Source organism: Cicer arietinum, chromosome 4 (genome assembly GCF_000331145.2).
Source record: "Cicer arietinum cultivar CDC Frontier isolate Library 1 chromosome 4, Cicar.CDCFrontier_v2.0, whole genome shotgun sequence".
Classification (NCBI taxonomy): Eukaryota; Viridiplantae; Streptophyta; class Magnoliopsida; order Fabales; family Fabaceae; genus Cicer; species Cicer arietinum.
Genome location: NC_021163.2, coordinates 56,589,772 through 56,614,082, shown reverse-complemented (window position 1 = coordinate 56,614,082; position 24,311 = coordinate 56,589,772). Strand labels below are relative to the sequence as shown.

The 24,311-nt window shown below is 32.6% G+C and overlaps 3 protein-coding genes and 1 non-coding gene across 9 annotated transcripts in view; 3 read left to right on the top strand and 1 right to left on the bottom strand.

Moving 5' to 3' along the window:
- The first annotated feature begins 2,061 nt into the window (after positions 1–2,061).
- On the top strand, positions 2,062–11,904 carry LOC101497744 (transcriptional corepressor SEUSS). 2 transcript variants are annotated; one of them, XM_004498320.4, is made up of 10 exons: positions 2,062–2,385; positions 2,776–4,078; positions 4,169–4,288; positions 4,559–4,607; positions 4,750–4,964; positions 5,078–5,146; positions 5,525–5,622; positions 6,522–6,615; positions 7,870–7,939; positions 10,328–11,904. In XM_004498320.4, the coding sequence occupies exons 2-10, from the start codon at positions 3,035–3,037 to the stop codon at positions 11,278–11,280; spliced, it is 2,712 nt and encodes a 903-aa protein (XP_004498377.1). In that variant the 5' UTR covers positions 2,062–2,385; positions 2,776–3,034; the 3' UTR covers positions 11,281–11,904. The 2 variants fall into 2 exon arrangements, with proteins under 2 accessions (XP_004498377.1, XP_004498376.1); XM_004498319.4 differs by having other exon boundaries at positions 2,062–2,474.
- A 1,727-nt stretch (positions 11,905–13,631) lies between these two features.
- On the top strand, positions 13,632–13,704 carry TRNAR-CCU (transfer RNA arginine (anticodon CCU)). The gene has a single exon. It is a non-coding gene; the product is annotated as a tRNA-Arg (tRNA).
- Positions 13,705–13,791: 87 nt separating this feature from the next.
- LOC101497200 (small RNA degrading nuclease 5) lies at positions 13,792–22,157 on the top strand. Of its 5 annotated transcripts, none has more exons than XM_012715158.3 (16): positions 13,792–13,949; positions 14,534–14,590; positions 14,918–15,034; positions 15,959–16,018; positions 16,089–16,154; positions 16,792–16,925; positions 17,009–17,121; positions 17,382–17,510; positions 17,596–17,666; positions 18,294–18,353; positions 18,654–18,709; positions 18,825–18,885; positions 18,997–19,264; positions 20,244–20,425; positions 20,531–20,826; positions 21,713–22,157. In XM_012715158.3, exons 3-16 carry the CDS (start codon positions 14,933–14,935, stop codon positions 21,834–21,836), a joined length of 1,722 nt encoding a protein of 573 aa, XP_012570612.1. In that variant the 5' UTR covers positions 13,792–13,949; positions 14,534–14,590; positions 14,918–14,932; the 3' UTR covers positions 21,837–22,157. The 5 variants fall into 5 exon arrangements, with proteins under 5 accessions (XP_012570612.1, XP_012570610.1, XP_073224124.1 ...); XM_012715156.3 differs by having other exon boundaries at positions 14,896–15,034; XM_073368023.1 differs by having other exon boundaries at positions 13,792–14,098.
- Positions 22,158–23,188: 1,031 nt separating this feature from the next.
- The window catches only part of LOC101496871 (scarecrow-like protein 1), a 3,403-nt gene continuing 2,280 nt past the window's right edge, over positions 23,189–24,311 (bottom strand). The window contains 1 exon segment of the mRNA XM_012715178.3: positions 23,189–24,311. This exon segment is cut by the window's right edge and continues 27 nt beyond it. Coding sequence (XP_012570632.1) covers positions 23,412–24,311 — 900 coding nt within the window. The 3' untranslated portion in view covers positions 23,189–23,411.

Sequence of the window (24,311 nt, the reverse complement as noted above, 5' to 3'; positions counted from 1 at the left end):
AAATGATCCACCAGGTTCAATAGAAGGAGTGAGTAGTTTGAATTTATTGTGGTGAAGATATTTACATTCACTAAAAACTGGTGCAGGGGAGGGTTGGAGAGATAGTTATGCAGTAGATTGGGGGAATCTTTAAGTAGAGAGGTCAACATGAGCTCATCAAACCTTTTTTTGGGTGCTGCGGTGAATTAGAAGCTATGGATTACTTATCTTTTAAATGACCTACTTTTTCTATGATGTGAAAAGAGATTTTAAAGTGGTTAAACTTTAGATTAATTTTGATGGAAGAAGGAGACAAACATTTAATACAATTTGTAGGTTTGATCGAAGGAGAAAGAGTGATTGGTCAAAGACCTATTTCTAGTGGCATAAGATTGTTGAGAAGGTCAAAATTTTATCAAGGAAGTTGTTCATTCTAAAGTAAAAGGCTTTGTTTACACAATTGCACAATGGGTCATGAATTTCTTGTTCGACATTGTCAAGTGAACAAGTTTAATTGGACATCTTATTGATGGGGAGGGCAATTGAAGCTACTAGACTTGCATGGTTAGTTCAAAGATGATGAGGGATCCAAAACATGTGTTTTCTATTAAGGTTGTTATGTGGCTGACCTATGGCTACGTGTCATTTCGCTTGCACTTGATGCAAGGTTGATGAGGGAGCAATTAAAAGGCTTATTCGAAACATACAATTCATAAATATCTTCCACAAATGCATTATCAAGAAAGACGAGTTTTATGGTTGATATTCGATAATGTATATTAGTTTGAATGAGAATTGTGTTGTAGAAGCCATAAGGTTACTAGGCTTTGTAACTAAAATTGTCTAACAAGCCTTGTGTTAAAAAATTGAAACTGGTATATATGTTGTGTTATTCTCGTGGATCTAGGTAGTATGGTACTTTGGGGGAATAATGATGAAAACATTGGATCAATTGTTGTTTAATAAGGTGGGGGCTTGTTGAGTTACATTGATCGGGGTATCACTATAAATTGTTGTGGCATATTATGTTTGTAATTAATTAAAAATCAATTATACGGGGACAATTCAAATTTAAATTATTGTTGGAAAAATTATTGATTAAATATTATTTATGTTAATGATCGAACTTCGAATTACTAACATCTAAATTTTTAAAAATTTAGAGTCGATAAAAAATATTATGTCTTTAATAAATTGATTTTACTTAATCGATTTGTGCATACTTTTGTGCAAATAGGTTAAAGGTGAATAATATTTTTCTTTTACAAAAAAAAATATTTATGATTATATATATATATATATAATTTTATTAAATGATAATTTTATTATTTTGATGATTTAAAATATTAATATCATCTATAATTTTTAAAAATAAAATATAATTAAAGATAATGACTATGTGTTGTCATTATAAATCAATTTTACACATACAATTAATAAAAACTATTTATTTTGTCATTTTATTTTATAATTTTAAATATTATCATAAAAATAACGTGATATTTGAATATCTTCTGCACATTCTCTCTATATTTTTTTCTTATCTCTTAGTCTCATTTTACCTATTAACTACTTTTTAATTAATAAACAGATAAAAAAAGATTAGATAAAAATAAAAACAATATATAAAATATGAAGTAGAGAATTCAAATTTCCTGTGTTAATTGATACCGTAAAACTACTTACATTAACAAACATTAAACTCTTATAAGTATCTCAATTGATATGCACATTTTTTTATTAGTATTTATTTATAATAATAATAATATATAGTTCATCTATAAAAATATAATAAAATATTAGAATGTTATTTATTTATTTTTGATCTATATTACAATTGTATTTAACCTGTTGTCATTAATGCATCAAACACATAAATAAGAATTTATCATGTTGTAACTTCTTTTCATTGGGCTTTCTTATCCTACATACATACATGTTTAATGATGACCATCAAATGGGCCATAGAATTGACACCATACGTTTTTTATAAAAAAAAGAAAAAATCTAAATCATACATAACATAAGCACACTTACATATATGACTATGATGTATGCATGGATGGATGTGATGAGTTATTATAATGATGATGGATGATGATAGTGCATGGTACATGTGAAGAAGACAGACAGGCCAGAAAGAAGAATAAGATTTGACTTGATTTCAGAAGACAGAGTGTGTGTGTGCAAGTGTTACATTAACAACAACGAGAAGAACAACAACAACAAAGAAGAAGAAAGAGAAAGCGATAGAAAGAGAGAAAAAAAAGCAAAATATTCAATCAGATCGAATTTTATTTTGACGTCCGCACCACATACGCTTCTTTCTCTCTCTACTTTCTCTCTCTAAAAAAACTCAACAAGATAATAACAGAACCACAGGGCCCCCTCTTTCTAGAAGAAGAAGTAACAAACCCTAGAAAAACTCTACTCTTCATTCTTCAACGCAATTCAAATTTTATTTTCGTTTTATTTCTCTTCAATTTCAACTTCTGGTGAGTTCAACTCGTCCGAGTCATGGATCGTTGAATTCGAGTTCGATCTTTAGCTACTATTTTTGTTACCTTTTTTTTTCGAACTCGACACTGTTTTATTTTGTTAGCTTAATTTTTTGTAATCTTTTTTTAGTTTTTTTATTTTTTATTTTCAATTGAGCTTAGACTTGGTTTAGATAGAAGCTAGTTTTTGAACTATTTGTTGATTTGGTAATTGTGTTTTTTTAATTTGGTTTATTATGTAGTGTTTTTGTTGAGTCTCGTTGATGATTTTGGATCTGTATTTTTGTGTTTCTTGCAGAGATTCATTTTGAAGTAGTTTGAAGATTGAAGATTGAGCATTTAATTGGCGATAGTGTAATTGTGGTTTTATCAGTTAGTTTTGGAGATTTTTTGGGTCGAGAGGTTTTTTGTTTTTGTTGTTTTTAGATAAATTTTGTTGTGTAAGTGTTTGGTTATCACGAGTTTGGTGTGGGTAATTTGTGACTTTGATGAGTTCATGTTTAGTGCACTTGGTTATTGTTATTGTGCTTAGTGTTTAAGTGATTTATTTGTTAAGAATGGTGCCTCCGGGGCCACCCACTCCGATTGGTGGTGCCCAGTCAGTGTCGCCTTCGCTAATGAGATCGAATTCGGGGATGATGGGAGGTCAAGGTGGTCCCATGCCTTCACAAGCTTCTTTTCCTGCATTGGTTTCGCAGCGAAATCAGTATAATAACATGAACATGTTAGGCAACATGTCTAATGTTGCTTCCATGATGAATCAGTCTTTTTCTAATGGGATTCCGAACTCAGGACTTTCGGGAATGGGAAGTAATCAGAGGGGAGGTGCTGGTATGGATGCTAGTGCTGAACAGGACCCGCTATCTGGTATCAGCAATGGAATGGGATTTGGTAATCCTTCGTCGGCGTTTGGGCAATCGAATGTGTCTAACCCTAGCTCATCTGGTCAAGGCCAGGGTCAGCAATTTTCGAACCCTTCTGGTAACCAGTTGTTGTCGGATCAACAGCATTCTCAACAACTCGAAGTTCAGAATTTCCAACATAGTCAGCAGCAGTCGGGGCAGCAGTTTTCGGCTCCGCTGAACACTCAACAACAGCAGCAGCAGCAGCATTTTCAATCAATGCGAGGTGGGATAGGTGGTATTGGACATGTGAAAATGGAGCCACAGGTAAACAACGATCAGTTCGGGCAGCAGCAGTTGCCATCGCTGAGGAATCTTGCTCAAGTGAAATTGGAACCACAACAACTTCAAACAATGAGAGGTATGGCGCCGGTAAAAATGGAGCCACAGCATACTGATCAGCCATTTTTGCATCAACAACAGCAACAGCAACAGCAGCAGCAACAACTTCTCCATATGTCAAGGCAAACCTCTCAGGCTACTGCTGCACAGATGAATCTTTTGCAACAACAGAGACTAATGCAATATCAACAGCAGCAGCAACTCTTAAAGGCAATGCCTCAGCAACGGTCCCAGCTACCGCAGCAGTTTCAACAGCAGAATATGCCTATAAGGTCTCCTGCGAAACCAGCATATGAACCTGGGATGTGTGCTAGGCGGTTGACTCATTACATGTATCAGCAACAACATAGACCTGAAGTAATAATTATTCTTACTACTTTTATTTCTCTTTCTAAATATGTATGTTAGCTATCATATTATTATACATTTTCCCTTGGTTTTATGTAGGATAACAATATTGATTTCTGGAGGAAATTTGTTGCCGAGTATTTTGCTCCTAATGCTAAAAAGAAGTGGTGTGTTTCCATGTATGGAAGTGGCAGACAAACAACTGGAGTTTTCCCTCAGGTCTGCTTCTAGAGTAAACCATATTTAGATGCTTCTATAGCCCCATTTAAGTTATTATCTTGATTATTGAATGATATACATAGTCCGTTGTACTGCACTCATTTATTAGTGTCTTCATTTTGTTATGTTTGCTGTAATGTTATATCTCAAGCAGCTATTGTTTCAAATATTCTGTTAGTCATTGGATTTAGATTCAAGGTGCGGCTATGTTAGGTCCATGAAATCAAGCATTAATTCAAGCTAATATATTGATTTTTGAAATGTTTTCAGGATATATGGCACTGTGAAATATGTAATCGCAAACCTGGCCGCGGGTTTGGTAAGTTCTTTCTGTTAATTTATCTAGTGTTGGTTCTTTAACATCTAAATGTCGGTGTTATAAACTTTTAAAACTTGTTGGTAGTTTAAACCCATGATTGTACTTTATTAAACTCTTTCTGAAAATTTTAACGTGTTTTCAGAGGCAACTGCTGAGGTTCTTCCCAGGCTTTTCAAAATTAAGTATGAAAGTGGTACTTTAGAAGAGCTACTGTATGTTGACATGCCTCGTGAATATCATAATTCCTCTGGCCAGATTGTTCTAGATTATGCAAAAGCAATACAAGAAAGTGTTTTTGAGCAACTTCGCGTTGTTCGTGATGGTCAACTTCGAATAGTTTTTTCTCCAGACCTGAAGGTTATGAATAGGAATAATTATCTCGGGCTTTTAACTTCCATTGTTGTTGGTATTATCTTTATATCTGACAGGATTTTTAGTTGACATTCTTTTGTTCATTCTTTCATTTGCAGATATGCTCCTGGGAATTTTGTGCTCGGCGTCATGAAGAGCTCATCCCCAGAAGATTGTTGATACCACAGGTTGCTGATTAAATACTTTCTTTATATCTTGATCGTGTATAAAATATCAATATTAATACTGCTCACTCACTAGATATTACACTGTGATGGTTGACATATATTATGTTGAGAGTTAGATGAAGTTTATATATTATTTTCATATGACTATAGCATGTTTTCATATGGTAATATATATGCTAAGCACCACCCGTCTATATATATATATATATCCTTGGTTGCTTGTCATATTATTTTTTTTAATGGCTTTTAGAGATTTTTAACAAAGTAGTACTTAGCATATTAAATTGTTGTTTCCAATCAAGTGTGTTATACATTATGCTTTCATATAAATTGTTGTTTCCAATCTATTCATATATATCATATTAATTGTTGTATCAGGTTAGTCAGCTTGGAGCAGTTGCTCAAAAATATCAGGCATGTACTCAAAATGCAGCACCCAATCTATCCATTCCAGAGTTACAAAATAATTGCAATTTGTGAGTCCATTTTTCCATATATTTTATATTATAATTTCTGATCTGGAGGTTTTTTGTAATTATGTAGTTGTGATACTATTATGATAGCCAGTGCCACTTTTTGAAAACGTGAAAGTTTTGTTTGTTAATTATCTTGTCATTTCTTCTTCTGGGGTGATGGAATTGGCCTTGGTTTTTTCCCCTTTGAGTGGGATTTATATGTTAAATTTCACTGTACTTATATTCTTAATTTGAGTCTGCAATCTGTTCTGTTCTCTTCTCAAGCCTTTTTCTTGGTTTGTCCGGCTAGACCTTGTATATAGTTCTCATACTGATACTTCGTTGTGGTTTCTAATGAAGTCTTAATTTTAATTTGTTTAGAACTTAAAGAAAGAACAGATTTGGTTTGTGTAATACATTTTCAGATGCTGTTGTTTACATATTTTTGACCCTTGGAAATGATACAAACATTCATCTTATCCTTGTTCTATCAAATTTCTATGGCTAGAGTTTTTCATTTGTGTTTTCTCACCATTGCACATGTCCTAGACTGATTATTTAATTTTGGATTTGGAACCTTCTTTATTTTATGTACTGAGTTGAGCTGTTTCTTGGAAATATGTATTTTCCCATTTTCTTTTTTCATTATCAAATAAAATTTTGTTCCTGGGTTTTTGTTGGAACTTCTGAATCAGGTGTCACTGTTGTTAGGATAATGGCTTCCGTGTCTTTGCATGATAGGTTTCGTCATATGTATTTGGGCATCAGGGATGTGTGTTGCATGCTCTGATGCCTTCACTTCCTACTTGATTGTGCTACTTCTTTTTCATGTATGCGTGTGTTCTAAATTAGCTTCACATGTTTTTAGATTCTCTTTTTTCCTTTGTCTAACTTTACATTCTGCATTGCTGCTTTTCCAGGTTTGTTTCATCAGCCCGTCAGCTGGCAAAAGCATTAGAAGTTCCATTGGTTAATGATTTAGGATATACAAAGAGATATGTGCGGTGCCTACAAGTAAGACTCGAACTATCAAGACATGTTCCTTAGTACTCCCTCTGTCTAATATTCAGTGTCATCTTTGGAATATTTGCGTGTCGCATTATTTGTCATTCTAAAATACCAATGAAGTATCAGTTACCTTTCTCCACTACTACCCATGTTTATTGTATTCAATCCACATAATTACTCCACTAACTACTTTAATAATAAAAGGATAGTGTAGCTCAGTTTATCATGGAAATTAGGACACTCGTTGATTTTCTTAAGAAATGTACATTACGTTATATCACACTTAATATGAGACGGAGAGACTGATTAGTATAGTTGAATACAACTGTAACTTTAACTGCTGTTCCTAAATAGACTGGCAAATATTACTTAGTTGTATATTCATTCATTGGTCAGCTAATGTTTGTTAATGTCTGTCTTTTGTAAAGCATCGGTTTGCAAACTGTTTTATACTGGCTTAATACTCTACTGAGACTCCCAATAATATTTTTTATACAAATAGTTTATCAAGATATGATTTAGGCCATTTTTCTTTAATTTCCTAAATCTTCCTGCATGCGATTGAGATTGATATCGTATTTGGCAGATGGAGGGAATAGTATGGGAATAGACTTTAGATCTTGTGGGTTTCCTATTCAAGTCTTTCTAAGACCAGCTATCAAAAACATTACTTACTGACTTCTGCAGGGATATGCATTTCTTTCCTTTTTAATGTTGCAAATTTGACCAAGAAGCCTTTCTGAGTTACTCTAGCACTTGTTTATTTTCCTGCCTGAATTTCCTGTCTTTCTTGATACCTTTGTAATCCTGGCTCTTGAAATTCAATTCGGGAAAAAATCATGTACTGAGTACCCACTTTCTCATGCTTTATTTTGTGCCATTTTGATTGCAAAATATGGAAATTATTCTAGTTTGTTGATATATTCTACTCTGTTCAATGAATTCCTGTTTGTTGTCAAGAACAAACAGGACTTTGAACCCAGTATGGATGGCCCATATTTTCGTGGTTTTTTTTTCTCAAAATATTTTTCTGCAATTTTTGGGAGAGTGGTTATTTAGGTTTCTCATTGTTTACTTCCTGGCGCACTACCTAAGAAAATGAATAATCCTTTTTTTCCTTTACAATTGATGGTGCATCGATAAAAGTGAAAGTCCTTGTCAGAAAAATTATTAATTTTTTAAGTATGATTTAAAAAAATTTTAGAATAGGGTCGGCTAAGTTTAGCTTGACAGTGTTTTTTCTTCTTCTTCATGTTGCAGATATCTGAAGTGGTAAATAGTATGAAAGACTTGATAGATTATAGCAGAGAAACAGGGACTGGACCTATGAGTAAGTTAATCTGTTTACTTTTTTTATAACACATTTGTGAATGTATATGAATATGGCTATGAAATTGTGTCATGTTTTTATTAAAAGGCACCAACTTGTCATGTAATTATGTGCATCCATTTTGTTGAAGTTGTGGGATTTTAGAGAAAAGGAGGAGAGAAAATAATAAGAGTTCGAATATTATTGATAATAGTTATATGCTGACTTCATTTCAAAAGACTCAATACTAATATCTATTTATAGAGAAAAATAGACTCAATCCTAAATTAGAAACAAATCATAATAATAATGAGAGATATTTTAAGATATCTCTATGATTATAAATTGATCATAGGAAATAACTCAAGATACTATAATATAATATAACAGATATTATAAGATATTTTCTAATATTCTAACACGTTTGCTATTGAGCCATGAGCTTTATATAGAGGTGGAAATCCTTACGGCCTTATAGTTATCAGTTTTCATTATAATAGTTTAGGCTAAATTACTTATTATTCCCTATAGTTTCATACCAAATAAAAGTTCTGTTTTGTCCTGCAACTAAAACTGATTAAAGATATCTCTATAGTTTTGAAACTATAAATAGTTATCGCTGTCAGATTCCATCACATCATATGATTGATAACTACATTGACATTTAAATTAAAAAATATTATCAGATCAAATGATGATACAAGTGACAAACATAATTTGTACTCCCTCCATAAGAAAATATAAGCAAAAGTAAGCACACACTTGTTAAGATAATTAGTTGATTCGCATTTAATCTCGTTAATCTCATTTAAAAGTTTAGCTCCATTACCTAAATTATTCCTCATTTCATTTTATCGCATAATAAAAGTGGACATTTGAATGGAAAAGGTAGACATTAAATGAATGTCAATTTTGGTATACTATCATTAAATATATGAAAAGAATCAACTTTTGCTTTTATTTTGTTACAACTTAGATATGCCTAAATTTGCTTATATTTTGTTACGGAGGGAGTAGCTTTAATTATGTCGTGTCAAAAGTGTTACATGCCAGTCCATGTGAGTCACTTGTGATAATTGATTGGATTTCTTTTTCATTTATGCCAAAGATGAACTGGCATTTTGCAGATAGCTCTTTGCCACCAAATATTAAAATACTGTGTTTGCCATGTGATATTGCTGTTTTCTTATGAGTCATTTTCGTTGTATACACTATTGGTTTGCATTCTGAAACTACAGAGTCAACCTAATTCATTTTGAACCGTTGAATCTAAACTGTATTTTGCTTGAAAATGGCTGAACTAAATGAGTAGTTTGAAATATGAACTAATTTAAATTTGTTTTGATATTTGAAGGCCCCTGCCTACACAACCTTCAAAGCAGTGCTTATTAAATTATTTGTGGTAAAAATAGGTCATTTGTTGACAAAATTTTGAGGCAATTGCGTGCATAATTATCGATCCCAAATAGCAGTGTGTAGCGTTTGACCTAAAAAACTATAATGGGATGACTGCTATTCCAATTTTTTGTATGCACATATATATATATATATATATATAGGGAGTCATAAGGGTGGCTTGGTGGTTGCTTTGGTTGGGAATGTGGGATAAAGAAGTTGAGTCATAAGGGGGCAACGTTGAAATCCCACTCTCCACTAACATCTAACAATTTACTAATATTTGCCTTTCCAGAATATATATGAATGCTAACATAAAATAATACTCAATATTCATGAAATATAAGGCATGGGCCTTATGTAAAACAGAAGTAAAAACCAAAATAGGTAAAGAAAACAAACTAGTTTAAGCATATAAGGCTTAAAATAATTGAACATTAAAAATTGGGATTCAAAAAATGGCTAATTAAACAAGGTTCTGTTTTCTGAAGCATTAGCTGCTGCGAACAGCTGCGATTTTGTAGCAGCAGCAAACCAGCCACCTCCTGCTCTGCTCCGCTGTGTATGCTACTGATAACACTAGTCCGGTACATGTTCATTGTGATGTTTCATGGCCTCATGCTATCTGCAACCATTTTTCCACATTCTGGGAAGATATGCTTATTGTTTAACTGTTGAGTTGTGCCTTGTATTGTTGATACAAAATCACAAGTTGAGTGCTTGACTTATTTTGTAGATGGTAAGAAGTAAGAAGTCATAGTCGAACCATTTTTTACTGATAAAAGCTGGGGTGTAAACTGTGCATCTCTTTTGTTGCCTTTGACTCGGTTGGGAAATTAGGTCAAACTATATACATTGTGCCATGTTCCTTAAACAGAGGAAAGTTTTAATTTTTTGAGATAATTTGAGTTGGACATTACCACTATGTTATTTGTTAACTTAATATTGCTATCTATTTGATTGTGTAATGATAATACTGATAAAGGAATGTTCATTTTTCTTGCATTCTCTCAGACAGCTTAGCCAAGTTCCCTCGGAGAACAAGTAATTCATCCGCACTTCATAGTCAGGCGCAACAGTCTGAAGATCAATTACAGCAGCAACAACAGCATATGGTGGCCCATAATTCAAACGGTGATCAAAACCCTGTGCAATCTGCTGCCATGCAAATTCCTTCCAACAATGGTGTGCCTAGTGTAAATAACAATGTCAATTCAGCATCTGCATCGACCACCACAAGCACCATTGTTGGACTTCTCCACCAGAACTCTATGAGTGCTAGACAGCAAAATTCAATAAACAACGCCAGCAGTCCATATGGAGGTAGTTCTGCCCATATTCCATCCCCCGGTTCTTGCAATACAGTGCCACAAGGGCAACCAAACTCATCCCCTTTTCATTCACCAACACCGTCCTCATCTAACAACAACCCACAAACTTCTCACCCAGGCATAACATCTGCAAATCACATGGGTACAGCAAACTCACCAGCTAATGTTTCCTTGCAACAACAACAGACATCTATTTCTGGGGAAGCCGACCCTAGTAGTGATGCTCAGAACTCGGTCCAGAAAATCTTTCATGAGATGATGATGTCCTCCCAGATGAACGGTGCAGGTGGAATGGTTGGCCCTAATTCTCTTGGAAATGACATGAAGAATGTAAATGGTATCCTACCAGTGAGTACTAATACAGGCCTCAACAGTGGCAATGGCCTGATGAGTAATGGAGGCGTGAACAGTAATTCTGGCGTTGGGATTGGTGGTTATGGCACAATGGGTCTCGGTCCATCTGGTTTACCCAATGGAATGAGACCTGCAACAGGAAATAATTCAGTCATGAATGGGAGGGGAGGAATGGCATCAATCACTCGGGAACAGGCTATGAATCATCAACAAGATTTGTCAAGCCAACTACTTAGTGGGTTAGGAGCAGTAAATGGTTTTAATAATCTTCAATTTGATTAGAAACCGTGAATCTTTGTAATCTTGTGGATGTAGACTGGTTCTTTGGCAGCTTCTTGTGCAGCATGAGGAGTGCTAGATCTGCTTTCAGCACCCTGATGATGGCAGAATTCAGTCGGGTAGTCATAGGTCTTTGTACTAATCTGCTTTCTTACATATATATATATAAATATATAAAAGATGAAAATTTGTTGGCTGGTTGTTTGGCTGATGGGGCTGTTTTTTCTTTGTATTCAGATGTAACTTTTTACTTTTTGTATTTTTAAAATACTGTGTATGGCGTATACAACCTTATCCATTAAGCACATGCAAGAGAGTTGATGTTTTGTGGTGCAAACTGCAATTTGGGACATATGTACATCAACGGTTGGATAAGTCTGGCACATGGCCAATTGGACACTGAATTCTGAAAGATGAAAGAACTAGCAGGAGTGAAGAAAAGAGGGACTGAATGAATAGTTTTCCATCATTGGGAATTTACACCAATGATCAAAATCGTAAAGGTAGCCAATGTAATCTTTACAAGTTGTTGAAAAAGGTATGGATACAAAGTACTATTTTTAAAGTTGCAAAGGCCCCTTCCATTTTTGAAGAGTAAAACAGTTGGTATTCGTATGCTTCTTATTCCATATACTGTGTGGCTATGTAGGAAAAGTTATGCTTGTTAAGCATGTAGCATACAATTTATTTAGCTTAATCCTTGGCTTACTAATCTATGAACAAAAAAAATTACGGGCTACATTTTTGCATGGATCAGACCATAGTGCCCGAAAGTAAGGATGATAAAAATATTCTGTTGATGCTCACATAAATTACCTACTATGAATAGGGTATAATAGTTTTTTACAGAATTAATCATCATTAACTATAAGATCATTTAAGACGTTTTATTGTAATTATAATTAATTCTAAACTAAAGTTACACATGTGTTTGTGATTTTGTTCACAATTTAATAGTAAAGAAACACATTGAATTAAATAAATAAATATAACTATAATTAATATAAATAATAATTTAACTCAGATCAAATCATAGTTTATTGATTCCAACATCATTACAAGTTAATTATTCAAAAAAGTAAATAAATCAATCAATACGAGGTAATCAACAATCACTAAGATCTCAATGTTTCCATATATGTTTTTTAATCAATAGTTGACCACATTATAATCGATCTCTTTGTAAAAACTTCTCTCACAAGATTATATAAATATGTCGTATCGTGTTTAAAGATTATTCAAAATTCTAACGAAGATCAATAAGACTCTTTAAAATAATTCTTATACTTTATGGATGAAGATGCATGTGAAAAAAATATATTATATTTTTTAAAATTCAACTCGTTAAATCGATATCAATAAGTTATTGCTGCAAATATAAAAACAGAAAAAATAGTTAACTCATACTTTTAAAGAGTGTTGTAAATTATCAATAATGTTTCAAATGACATTTTAAGTATAACCAACGGTAAATATGGTCTACCTTAGAATTTATCCATCAACTCGTTACGAGATAAAATGAGAATATCATTATCACTAAGCAAATATTTCGATCATCTCAATATCTACATATTAGAGTTGTTTATTTTATGTGTCTTTGTAAATTTAAATTATTTTTTCACTTTCAACACTATGACAAATACTAAAAAGAGATACTATCAAACAAAATTTCTCTATGTATGTGACCAAACAATTATTCAACTACTTAAGCTGTCGCACGTTTATGTATTTGGTTTTTTATGAATAAAATGATTTAATTATATTTAGTGGCATAAATAGTTAATTTTTGGAATTAAATATATTTGTAATTCCTAAAAAGTTATGATTTTTTAAGTTTAGTTCGTATAAAAATTTATTTATTTTTTAGTTTTTAATTTAATTTTATAGGAATTTTTTTATGAATAAAAATATTAATTTTTTACAATATTTTTTTTGAAATTAGGACTAAAAGTAAATTAGAAAAAATTAGAGACTTAAAAATTGAGAATTTTTTTATATGACTAAAATTAAAATTTTGAAATTTTATAAAAAATAAAAAAAATAAAAACATACAAACAAAATTAATGTAAAAGAATTACTAGAAGCACGTGCCCTCAATTAGAAGAGTGTAAATTCATACTCGATTATTTTGAAATTAAGTGTATATAGCATAAAAAATTATAATTTTTTATTGGATAACAATGTAAGTCTGTTTTATGTTGTCTGTGTATATTTACTATTGTCTGTTTTAAATAAATAAAATTATTTATGAGCTTTTTATATGGATAGTCTATAGTTTTTGCTAATAATGGATTTTTTGGAACTCACAGTAAGATACCTAAATAATTATTATAAAAGAAAATACAATAACAACAGCGCCTGTAGCTCAGTGGATAGAGCGTCTGTTTCCTAAGCAGAAAGTCGTAGGTTCGACCCCTACCTGGCGCGTTTGTAATATTTTTTTCAAATCGTACGAGAAATATTATATTTTTACGTATTAAAAATAAATCCTATAAATTTTTATTTTCGCGATTAATTAAAACCCTAAAATATCAAAACTCAACACCTCCATAGCTTTTGTCCGTTGTATATCATAACCAAGCTGGTGTCGCACCGAGTGCCCGTAAACAGCAAAAGCTCGCCGGAAAACGCAGCCAGAGTTTGTTGTTGACCGCGTTAGAAACTCCCTCCAGGTTTCCCTTTTTTTAATTTCAACTTTTCAGATTTTCCTTCCGCTCTCCCGTAACGTGCTTAAGGACTTGATTCCGGCGCGATTTGCGGCCGCAACAGCCGCCACCGCAGAAGGCAACGCACCGTGATTCAGCGGTTGCACACTAAAGTGGTGAGATTGACAACATAAATATGATGTATTGGACCAAACTTGCATGCTCCATTGATTCTGTAATAAGAGCATATAGCAATCCCCTGCATACAACCAAAATAAAAATCAGGAATCATAATAATGTTTTTGATAATAACTTATTATAAATATTCATAAAATATTAGGGAGGATAATATGAAATATGAACAAATCTTTTAAACTAAGTAAGCATCAATTCAAGCAGAAATAACTTATGTTGATCAAGTCTATAATGCCAAATCTTAATTGAATCGGCAAAAACTAACCATTGAATGCATGTAGTTACATAATCAATCATGACTAAAAGATGAGAGAATCAGAGATGCTAGGAAAATTTCCTAAACAAGACTTGTCTTATATCTTATTTAGCCTTTATGTTCTTATATATATATTCTTATACTTTTTATTTTCCTCTAGGACCTCCTCTCTGGTTTTCTTTTCTCTGCATCTCTACTTTGCTGCCACCAAAACAAGGTATTTACTTGTCTTATCTCTTTGTTCTTACGTGAAAACTATACTGCTCTTGTGGTGACTACTGGTAGTGTCAATTATTATCAACTAATACTAGTAAAGGAGAGGTGTTAAGGGTAGGGGTTAGTTTCTCTAAATCATTATCACTCAATCAGTGCTTCTGGTTTTTTTATTTTACTAAGATCTCATTTATTTATTTTTGAATAATAATATAGAGATAGATGACCTATATGATATAAATTTTCATTTCAACGGTCAGTTATGCAAAATGTTTACTGTTTTTAATTTTTTATTTATTATTCATTTAGCTGTCCCTGAAGCAAGTTCCAGGTAGCACTGGCGAGAATGGAATCCCTGGAGAGTAAAAGCGAAACTGTCTGTCACGTCGAAGATGATTCTATGTCTAACAACAAATGCACCAACTTCTACGATATCTATGGACCTGAAGTAATTTTTTATATATGCTTTTATTTTCGTATTTTATTTAATGGCAATGTTTATTTATTAAAAATGGCTTGCCAATGTTGGAAAGAAGGTTTTATCGAGGTTTCCTTTTTGAATTGGAAGTTTGGTCATTTGTTTTTTATTAAAATGGCTTGCCAATGTTGGTTTTTTTTGAAGCTAAACCTTTTATTTGATTAATTTTTTTAAATTTTTCTCAAAGATATTTTTCTTCTTAGCTGCTTTATGGATTGTTTGTTGCAATCTTATTGGGATGAAACACTTTGTGTTAACAATTTTCGGGTTGTGTAAAACACTACTGTTAGTCAATTTTTTGTTGTCATTTATTATTTATTTTCTGTTATATATGTTGCTGTGCTATTTAGGTTCATTCTGTTAAAATCTGCGCTTTTGTGTGTTTAGAAATTGAATGTTTTATTTTATGCATGATTAAGTCTTTGGAGAAATTGTACCTACCTCCTTTTGTGGTATGTTTAAACTCACTTCTCCTATATTCTTTACATCTCTCTATTATTAAAAATTGAGGGGCATGTGTGTCGTTTAAACAGAAATAAGGGGAGGTGTGCAAAAATCTCCGCAACAAATAAGTTTGGCGAGTGTTTATTTTAAAAATAGAAGGGGTGTATGTGCTATTTAGGCATACCTCAAGGAAGGGGAGTGCTATTTTCCGTAAATATCTTTATAGGTTGTCCATTGAAATGAAAAACTGCAAAAGTGCTATGCTGCTTTAAGCACGCTAATACGAACCCTTGCACAGATAATCAGTAGTTGGTCTTTTAGATGCTATTTGAAGATGCCATCTGCAATAACTCTGCCTTGCGATGCTTTTGTTGATTGTTTATTCAAGGGGTTTTGTTTTATTGGTATATTTATTTAATTGGAGTTGATTAATCGCTTATGCCTTTTCAGGCCAAGGCAGATGTTGTTTTCAAGTCACCAGAAGAAGACAAATCAACTCTGAATCTCGCTGTAGGTTTTTACCACATCTGTGTTACTTGAAATTTCAGTTTTAAATAGTCATGACTGGGACATGTAACAGGACATTCAAGGACTTGTAACTTGGGTTCTCGGTGAAGGATTCATGCCATCATGGGTTTTTATCAAGGTACAAATCATATTTTCCTTTCTTTTGTTTCAATAAGAATCTTCGCAACAGAATTGACCAAAAAAATTTGTTTCTAACTGTTTAATACTTGCTATATTTTAAACTACATTCATTGAGTGGGATTAGCTCCTTATGGTAGTTGAATTGCATGAACTGCAAATCAATTCTTGATGAATTCAACAATGTCCAGACACCCCAACAAACGCACCAGTTATTCTACTATATTTTTTTAATGTTCCATGCCTTCATTCTTCTCTCGAGATTTTACTTATTACAGACCATGCAACCTAGTGGTATTGTGCTTCTATCATTTTTTTAAATCCAAACAGGCTTTGCCAGGCTTTATCTGACATGCCTATCTTTTTTGTTGGTATACGAGAAAGACAAGTCTTCTCAATCTTTATACATCTTAAAGTGAGGTTATGTGTGTCATTATTAAATTTAGAAAAGGTTGTTAGAAAATGTTGATAAGCCTTTATAATTATATTAATAAATGCCAGCTAGCTAATCCTTTATGTCCTATAAATCAATTCGTCATTCCTGTCAATACCAGATAGTCTTAGACCATCAATTTTAACAGCACTTACCAGTCTTTATTTTACTATAATTACTAATGTAGTGCTCTCATTAATTGCAGAATAAACCTCTAATTTTCAAAGTAGTTATGCTCTATATGCCAGGCCTGGATGCAGCTTTGTTCTTGTCACTGTCCAAAATGCTTCCTAATTTAAAAAAATCATGTGGCAAACCAAGACCAGTCTTTGCTCTCAGGTCTGTAGAAAATGCATTCAGTTAGTTTTTCCTTCAAAATGTTGTTTCTGTAGACTCAATTTTCTTTTTCTTTTTTTGGTCAGCTGTGTATCAGATAGTATGCAGACAATTGATGCACTCCTAACATGCAAGCAGAAAAGAAAAAGGGATCAAAATGGTTCAATTACGACAATATCTACACCGACATCACAACAAGGTGTCTAGAATGTTTTCTGAATTTTGGATTCATTTTAAGATCACCTTTTTTTTTAAATAAGAAAAAAATATTAGAATCTGACAAAGCAAATGCAAGTGAAGGCCTGTATTCCTTTGACATAAGTCTACTGCTTTTACTGTGTTGTTTCTCTTGGAGAATTTTCTTGCCATAAACATGATTCCACCAGTTTCATTTCAAAGCAATAAGTTAATAACAATATGAATTTGGTCTATGTATGAAAATATGACATCTTTGTGCAGAAGAAGGCTGCAGTGGTACTCTCAGTCTATCATTTACGGAGCTTACTAAAGATATACCGTTCCCTGTTACACACTACACACTATCAAAGAAAGAACTGGTAGAGAATGAATATCCTGTTAATAAGCCAGGTGATTTTTATTCTGCTACCATTTATATGTTAATCTTTATGACCATTTGCATACTGAAAAAGTTTTCTTTGCCATATTTGTACAGGTTTTCTTTCTACTCTTCCTGCTCCTCCGGAATCTCCTTTTTATGAGATGTTAGCACTTGACTGTGAGATGGTAATACTCCAGCTTTAGAGTGTTTGCCTCTGAGAGTTAGAATAAATTTTTTAAATTGGTGGATCATGTGTCATAATCTTAGTGGGGATAACATACAGATTTCTTTCAATTTCCCAATGTGGAAAGTAAATTAATAACAAATATCCTACAATGACAAGGTCTAGTGAAGGGTAGGACCACTTGTGTTTATTGTATGCCGCATGAACTGACTATGAATCTTAAAAATTTTGACAACCCTCATCAATCTGGGTAACTACAATGAGACAATGAGTTATTTATCTTCCATCGTTTTAATTGTGCTTTTTTTGTTGTTATCTTGAACTCGTTTATCTGAATGCAAAAATGCATGATTAATTGGGATTGGCCATTGATACACCTAGTGTTACATGTTTAAGAGAAAGTGAGAAATTTAATACTACTTGATTCATTTTATATTCACAGAATTAAGTTGGAGGTAACTGAATCGCATTAACCCATTTTATTGGAATAAACACAGTATAACTTAATTCTATATATTTGTACACATTTAGTTATGGAAATTTTATTGGGTATTCTGTATTAATGTAATCTTGGTCAATCTTTTCATCAGTTTTGTTTCTTTTTTATTTGTTTTGTTTATATGCATAGTGCATAACAGGTGAGGGGTTTGAGCTTACAAGAGTAACTCTAGTGGATGTCAAAGGACAGGTACTCACTGTTTTTTCTTTTAAACTCCTTTTTGTAGAATGTACTACTGATTTTAGTATGACTAGCCTTTTTTAAACAGAAATTCAATAAATTATTATCACTAATCAAATTTGAATCTTATGTTAGTTTCTGAGTCTATTTCATTGGATTGTATATGAATTTGCATGTCTTTTGTTGAACTTGAAAATTGTATTTCTCCCATAGTGAGACTTGGTCAACTCATCAAAGTTGGGACCATTGTCATGAAAATCTATCACTTTTTTTCCAGATATTTGTAACCATTTAATTTTATCTTTTCAGGTTTTGTTAGATGAATTGGTTAAACCTTCAAATCCTATCACTGATTACAATACAAGGTGGGTTGTTTTCATTACTTCTAGAAAATAAAGGTTATTTTAAACCTATGATCTGTTTTTGTTCCTTGCACTTGAACTACAATTGCCGGCATCTAGTAATATTTATGTTGTGCAGATATAGTGGAATAACGGCTGAGATGTTAGATGGGGTGACAACAAGTCTGTCAGACATTCAGGTTTGAGTTGTCTTGATCTGTTTTTGGAACAAATCGCAGTTACAGTTCTGAGCTATTTCCGTTGAAACTATATGATTTGCTGACACAACTTCAATTGCTTCCCGTGTTCAGGAAGTGTTTCGAAAATTGGTTCACAAAGAAACTATTCTTGTTGGGCATTCTTTGGAAAATGATTTATTAGCATTGAAGATATCACATGACTTGGTCATTGACACAGCAGTATTATACAAACACCCCCGAGGGAGATCCCATAAAACTGCTCTACGGTTTCTTACTAAAAGATTTCTTTCAAGGGAGATACAGCAATCAGGGAATGGACATGACAGTGTTGAAGATGCTAGAGCTACCATGGAATTGGCAGTACTGAAGATCAGAAATGGCAAGTAATTCTTTAACATGTTTTTTTTTTTTTGCAAGCGTTGTCTGAAAGTTACTTTACTAATCCCCCTGTGATACAATCATACAATTCATATTCTTTTATTGTCAAATAAAAAAAAAATGTAGAAGATTATAATTTGTGTCGCTAGGGAAGCAAGTCTTGGGTACAATTGAATTTATGATTTTTCATTATTCCTGTCCAATTTCAGAACTTTCAGTTTATCAAATACTTTATTTAGAAACTTAGACATGTTTCCTTACCTATACTTTTCAATTTTGGAGTTGCTAATAATAGATACTTTTCTAGCATGTATAATTGTCGTATTTTGTATTATTAGAAATACAAGTTCATATATAGTCCATATGACATAACCATGTATATTAATACTCCCTCTGTCCCACTCTGACATTTGCAAAACAAATTGTCCCAAATAGACTGTCATTTTTAGTTTCCAATGCAATTTTAATTTATTTTTTCCAATTATACCCTCTAATTACTTTTATGTGCATCACTCCCACATTATTATTCTCCACTTTGCATTTATGATAAATAGAATACACCAAGGCTTAATAAGGGATACCTTAGTAAAGTCACATTTTTCTTTCTTTCATTTATGATCTTTTTTTAATATGTGTGAAATGGTCAAATGCGACTCTTATTTTGGGACATAAATTTATTTTCTACTTTTGGTATCTTACTTACCAGTCACCATGTTGAACTACTGTTTGGGTCAAGACATGTCAATAAATTACCTTTAAGGAAGCTTTATTCCAATACATTTATGCTTAACTGTGCTTGTCAATCACCTGCAATTTCACTATTTTATATGTGATGGACAATTTTGTCCGAGCTATGTTTCATGTATGACTCAAACTAAAGAGTGTTGGGAAAAGAGTATTTTGATTTTTGTTCTTTTATTGTATATTGTTTGCATAACTGCTGTTACATGCTTTTGAGTTGACATTTACTCTTGAATCAGGGCCTGGCTTTGGTGCCCCTCCATCCTTTATGCGGGAAAAGCTCCTTTCCATTTTGAGCGAGTATGGCAAAACTTCTTCAATGATTGATGACATATCCATAGTAAGACGATTTGCTTCCGAGACCTCTAATTCAATTCCAGTTACATCTGACGAAGAAGCACTTGCAAAAACTATCAAGGAGGTAGTAGATGTCTTAGCTGGCTATATTTTTAAATGTCTTCCTTTTTTATTAACAGTTACAAATGGGATTTATTTATGTCTTTGCTTCTTGCCTTTTTTGTTTCAGTTGAAGAATGAAAAGGTGCATTTTATCTGGACTCAATTTTCAGAATTACACTCATACTTGAATAAACAAGCAGAGGATTCAGATAGCTTAAATAAAAAAATTGCAGAGATGATTGCATTACATACATGTCAAAAGAATCATTCAAAAGGGAAAGGCCCCAAGTCAAATACATCTGCTGAACTGAAGGAAGTTGTTGCTCGCATGGATAATAGAATTCATAAACTGTATAAGTCGTTACCAACAAATGCTATGATGATAGTTTGCACCGGTCATGGAGACACAGCAGTTGTCCGCAGGTAAGATATGCATGCTTTTGTATGTCCAATTATTTTATATTTGTTTTGTTTTAACTGCTATAAATTTTTTACCTCACAGTAAACTAAGTGTAAATTACTTCCTCCGTTCCAAAATGATTGTCGTTGAAGTTTTTTTCACATACATTAAGATAGTAATAAATGATTGAATAATTCCAACAATTTTACAAAATTGGCCTCATCAACTATTTGACTATTAAAATTGTCATAATTGCTTGGTGGGATGTAATGACTTGAAAGTGGTGCATACATTATTAATTTGGGGGTAATATTGGAATAAAGTAATGAATATTGCACTGAAAAAGTGACAATCATTTTAGAACAAATTTTCTATGCTAAAACGACAGTCATTTTTTAACAGAAGGAGTAATGCTTAACCCCAGAAGGATATGAATATTTCCCTGTTGTGTCTTAGTTTTGATAATTCCTCAACTGGGTATAGACAAGTCTCTGTTTGGATAAATCCAGAAGTTTTATCAACCTAGTCAATTTGGACTGGCATATTTACTTGTGTAAATTATTATTTCCCTGTGGACCCTGGTTTGCGTTGGACTCATTGATCAGTGTACTTAATTGCATGCATAAAGGTTGGTTTGTAAAACCACTTATTAGGGTTTCATATGAGCTATCCGCAACCCCATGCAAGTTAATCTATTAGTCAAAATTAAATTGTAATCCTGACTGACAAACATTGAGATTAAAACCTACAAATGAGGTAATTATACATGAGGATTCAGCTTATTCATTCTCAATTAGATGTTTTGAACTTGACAAGGCTAGGGTTGTACTTTTTTTAACAGATTTGATGTTTTGGATGAAAATTGATGGCTTTTAATTTTTATTTTCTTTCTTTTTTCTGTTTTTGTAGGTTGAGGAAAATGCTTAAGGAGGAGAGTGGAAGTAATTTTGGTCGTGACAAAATTGTGGAAGTCTTAGAAGATTTTCAGGCCAGAGCTGAAGTAGCTTTATGTTTTGTAGGTGTAAAGCACTGATCATAGAAGAATACAAAATGAACTGAAGTTAATTTTTATGACCTGCGGCCCCACAATTTTGATTGTAAACATTCTAACATACTAACATTTATAAAAAAAATATTTGTTATTTTTTAGGTGATATGGCAAGAGTTATAAATTTCTCATAACGGCATCACGAAAAACTTAGTCTCAAATGTTGTAGATGTAGTGTGTGTTTGCCACTGCAGTGGTTATAATTAGTTTTATTATTAATTTTGATTGAATTGATTCTTACTAAAAGTAAATTGAATGTAAATTGATTTATATTTAGTTATATTTTTATGAAAGTGATTCTGATCTTTTTAATGTGTAGTTAAAATTAGATTTAATTTATATTGGTATTCATTAAATTCATGTTGCACTATTAATTTAAGTATTTATAGATTATTAAAACTTTTAAATGAAAAAATATATTGTTTAGAATATTTTTTCGTTAATTTTAGAATTTAATTAGTTATATATATAATTGTCAAAATAGATTGATATATTTGTGACATATTACCTTTTTGTTTGAATCGTTATCTTTGATTTTTTTAATTTATAAAATAAAATATGGCCAAATAAATTTATTAAGTAAAGGTAAAAACATGTTAAAAAAATAGAAACAATGGGTCTTCCACGTTATTTTTATTTTATATTTTTATTTTATCAGAGTCACATAAATTACCAACTAAAGAAGTCATCTGAGTTGAACGTGCAATCAAATAAGCGCGTAGATGATTCTGCTTTTTTTTCTGAAATTATTAATTATTTTAGCCATCATCAACACATATTTTTCCTTCGTACAAAGTATACAATTGTTCTATAAATTTTGTTCAGTTTATGGTGTCATAAATTGATTTTGCATTAATTTTGAACTTCAATCATGATCCATTAAGATGACATACCATCTTGTAATGATTACCTTTGAATCGTGTAATTCTCCGAAACAATATGACACTTAAAACTTCTCGAATTGTCGAAACATTTGTTTTTCTTCATATTTTAATAATATAATAAAAGGCTGTGTTTTAAAGAATTTATTTACAACTTATTTGATCTTATCTTATAGTATGACATTGATTAATTTAAAAATTTATAACAGCTTTTGAAAAATATCTTCCGTTATGCCATAAAACTATAATTTATTCTAATGAACACAACTTACTATTTAATCACATCACTTGTTGATCATAGAAATATCTTGTATAGAAACTTCTTATATATTCAAATACAGAAATACTTATTTATTTGATAAATACTAAATCAAGCAGTTTATCCAAACACACCCAAATTAAATACATCTACCACATGCTACTAGCATCTCACCATGACATAGTTATGTGAAAGAGTTACTCAAAAGAAGAAATACAAAATTATGGTAAAAAGCAAGCAACAATGTAATTACAATCCTAAGCATAACTGTTTTATGTTGTCATATACTACAGTGTCTAACAATCATATTAAACTCTTAGATTACATGAAAGTTCTTATATTAGCATAAAATTCACATAGATAGACTAAAATGTAAGCAAATACCAAAGATTCTATGTTACAAAAAAAGGGTTATGATGGTCACTTCCATGCTGAAGCAACAATCAAGTTTTTGTCTTCCCAACCAAAATGAAGTGCCCCCATTTCTTCTTTTATCTTGTACTTGTCACAGTATTGCCTAATGAGTTCCTTAATTGCTTCTTTCACATTTGTGCTCATTGGTGATGAAGTGAACCCAGCCATTCTCATCCTTGCCCTCCATTTCCCGGCAACTTCGTACCGTTCTATTCTATCCTCGCCCTCGCACGCGATCACATTGACAATATCCCTTGCCAAGCATTGCCTTTCAACATTCACCCTATCCTGACTCTCTCTTGGAAGAGTTGCATCGAGCGACTCGAACACAGCAGAGTAGTAATTGTATGCTTCAACGAATCTCGGGAGAAACGGGGAGGTGTTAGTGTTCACATCTTGTTCAACAACTGTTACGAGTTTTGGATTAAGGCTCTTAACCATGCGAAGAAGCTGGTCTCGTTCGTTTACTGTCGATACACTTTCGTCGCGCATGTGATGAAGCTGGAATGCAAAGTTTACGATGAGCGATTCACCAGGACGACAGTTGAGCATTGATGGAGTGACAATTGAAGAGCTAGATGCTACGGCTCGAAATTCAAATGGCAATCCAAGTACTTCTGCTAGCTTTTCAAGTCTTTGTCCTATCGTACTTAGGCCTCCAACGGATCGCTGCACGGACTCAGGATCATCAACGCCGGTCAATCTAACATAAGGTGGCTTCCCTGGCCGAGAAGCAAGTGTTTGTATTAAAGTTATATATTGACTTCCTTGGTTGATATCAAAATCTATTATATGAACCTTCTTATCATCTTTAACAGCCTCAGAAATAGCACCATTTGCAGCAATGAATCCGAATTTAAAACACGGGCACACCTCGAACAGTATCTGCATAGCTGCTAGACGATC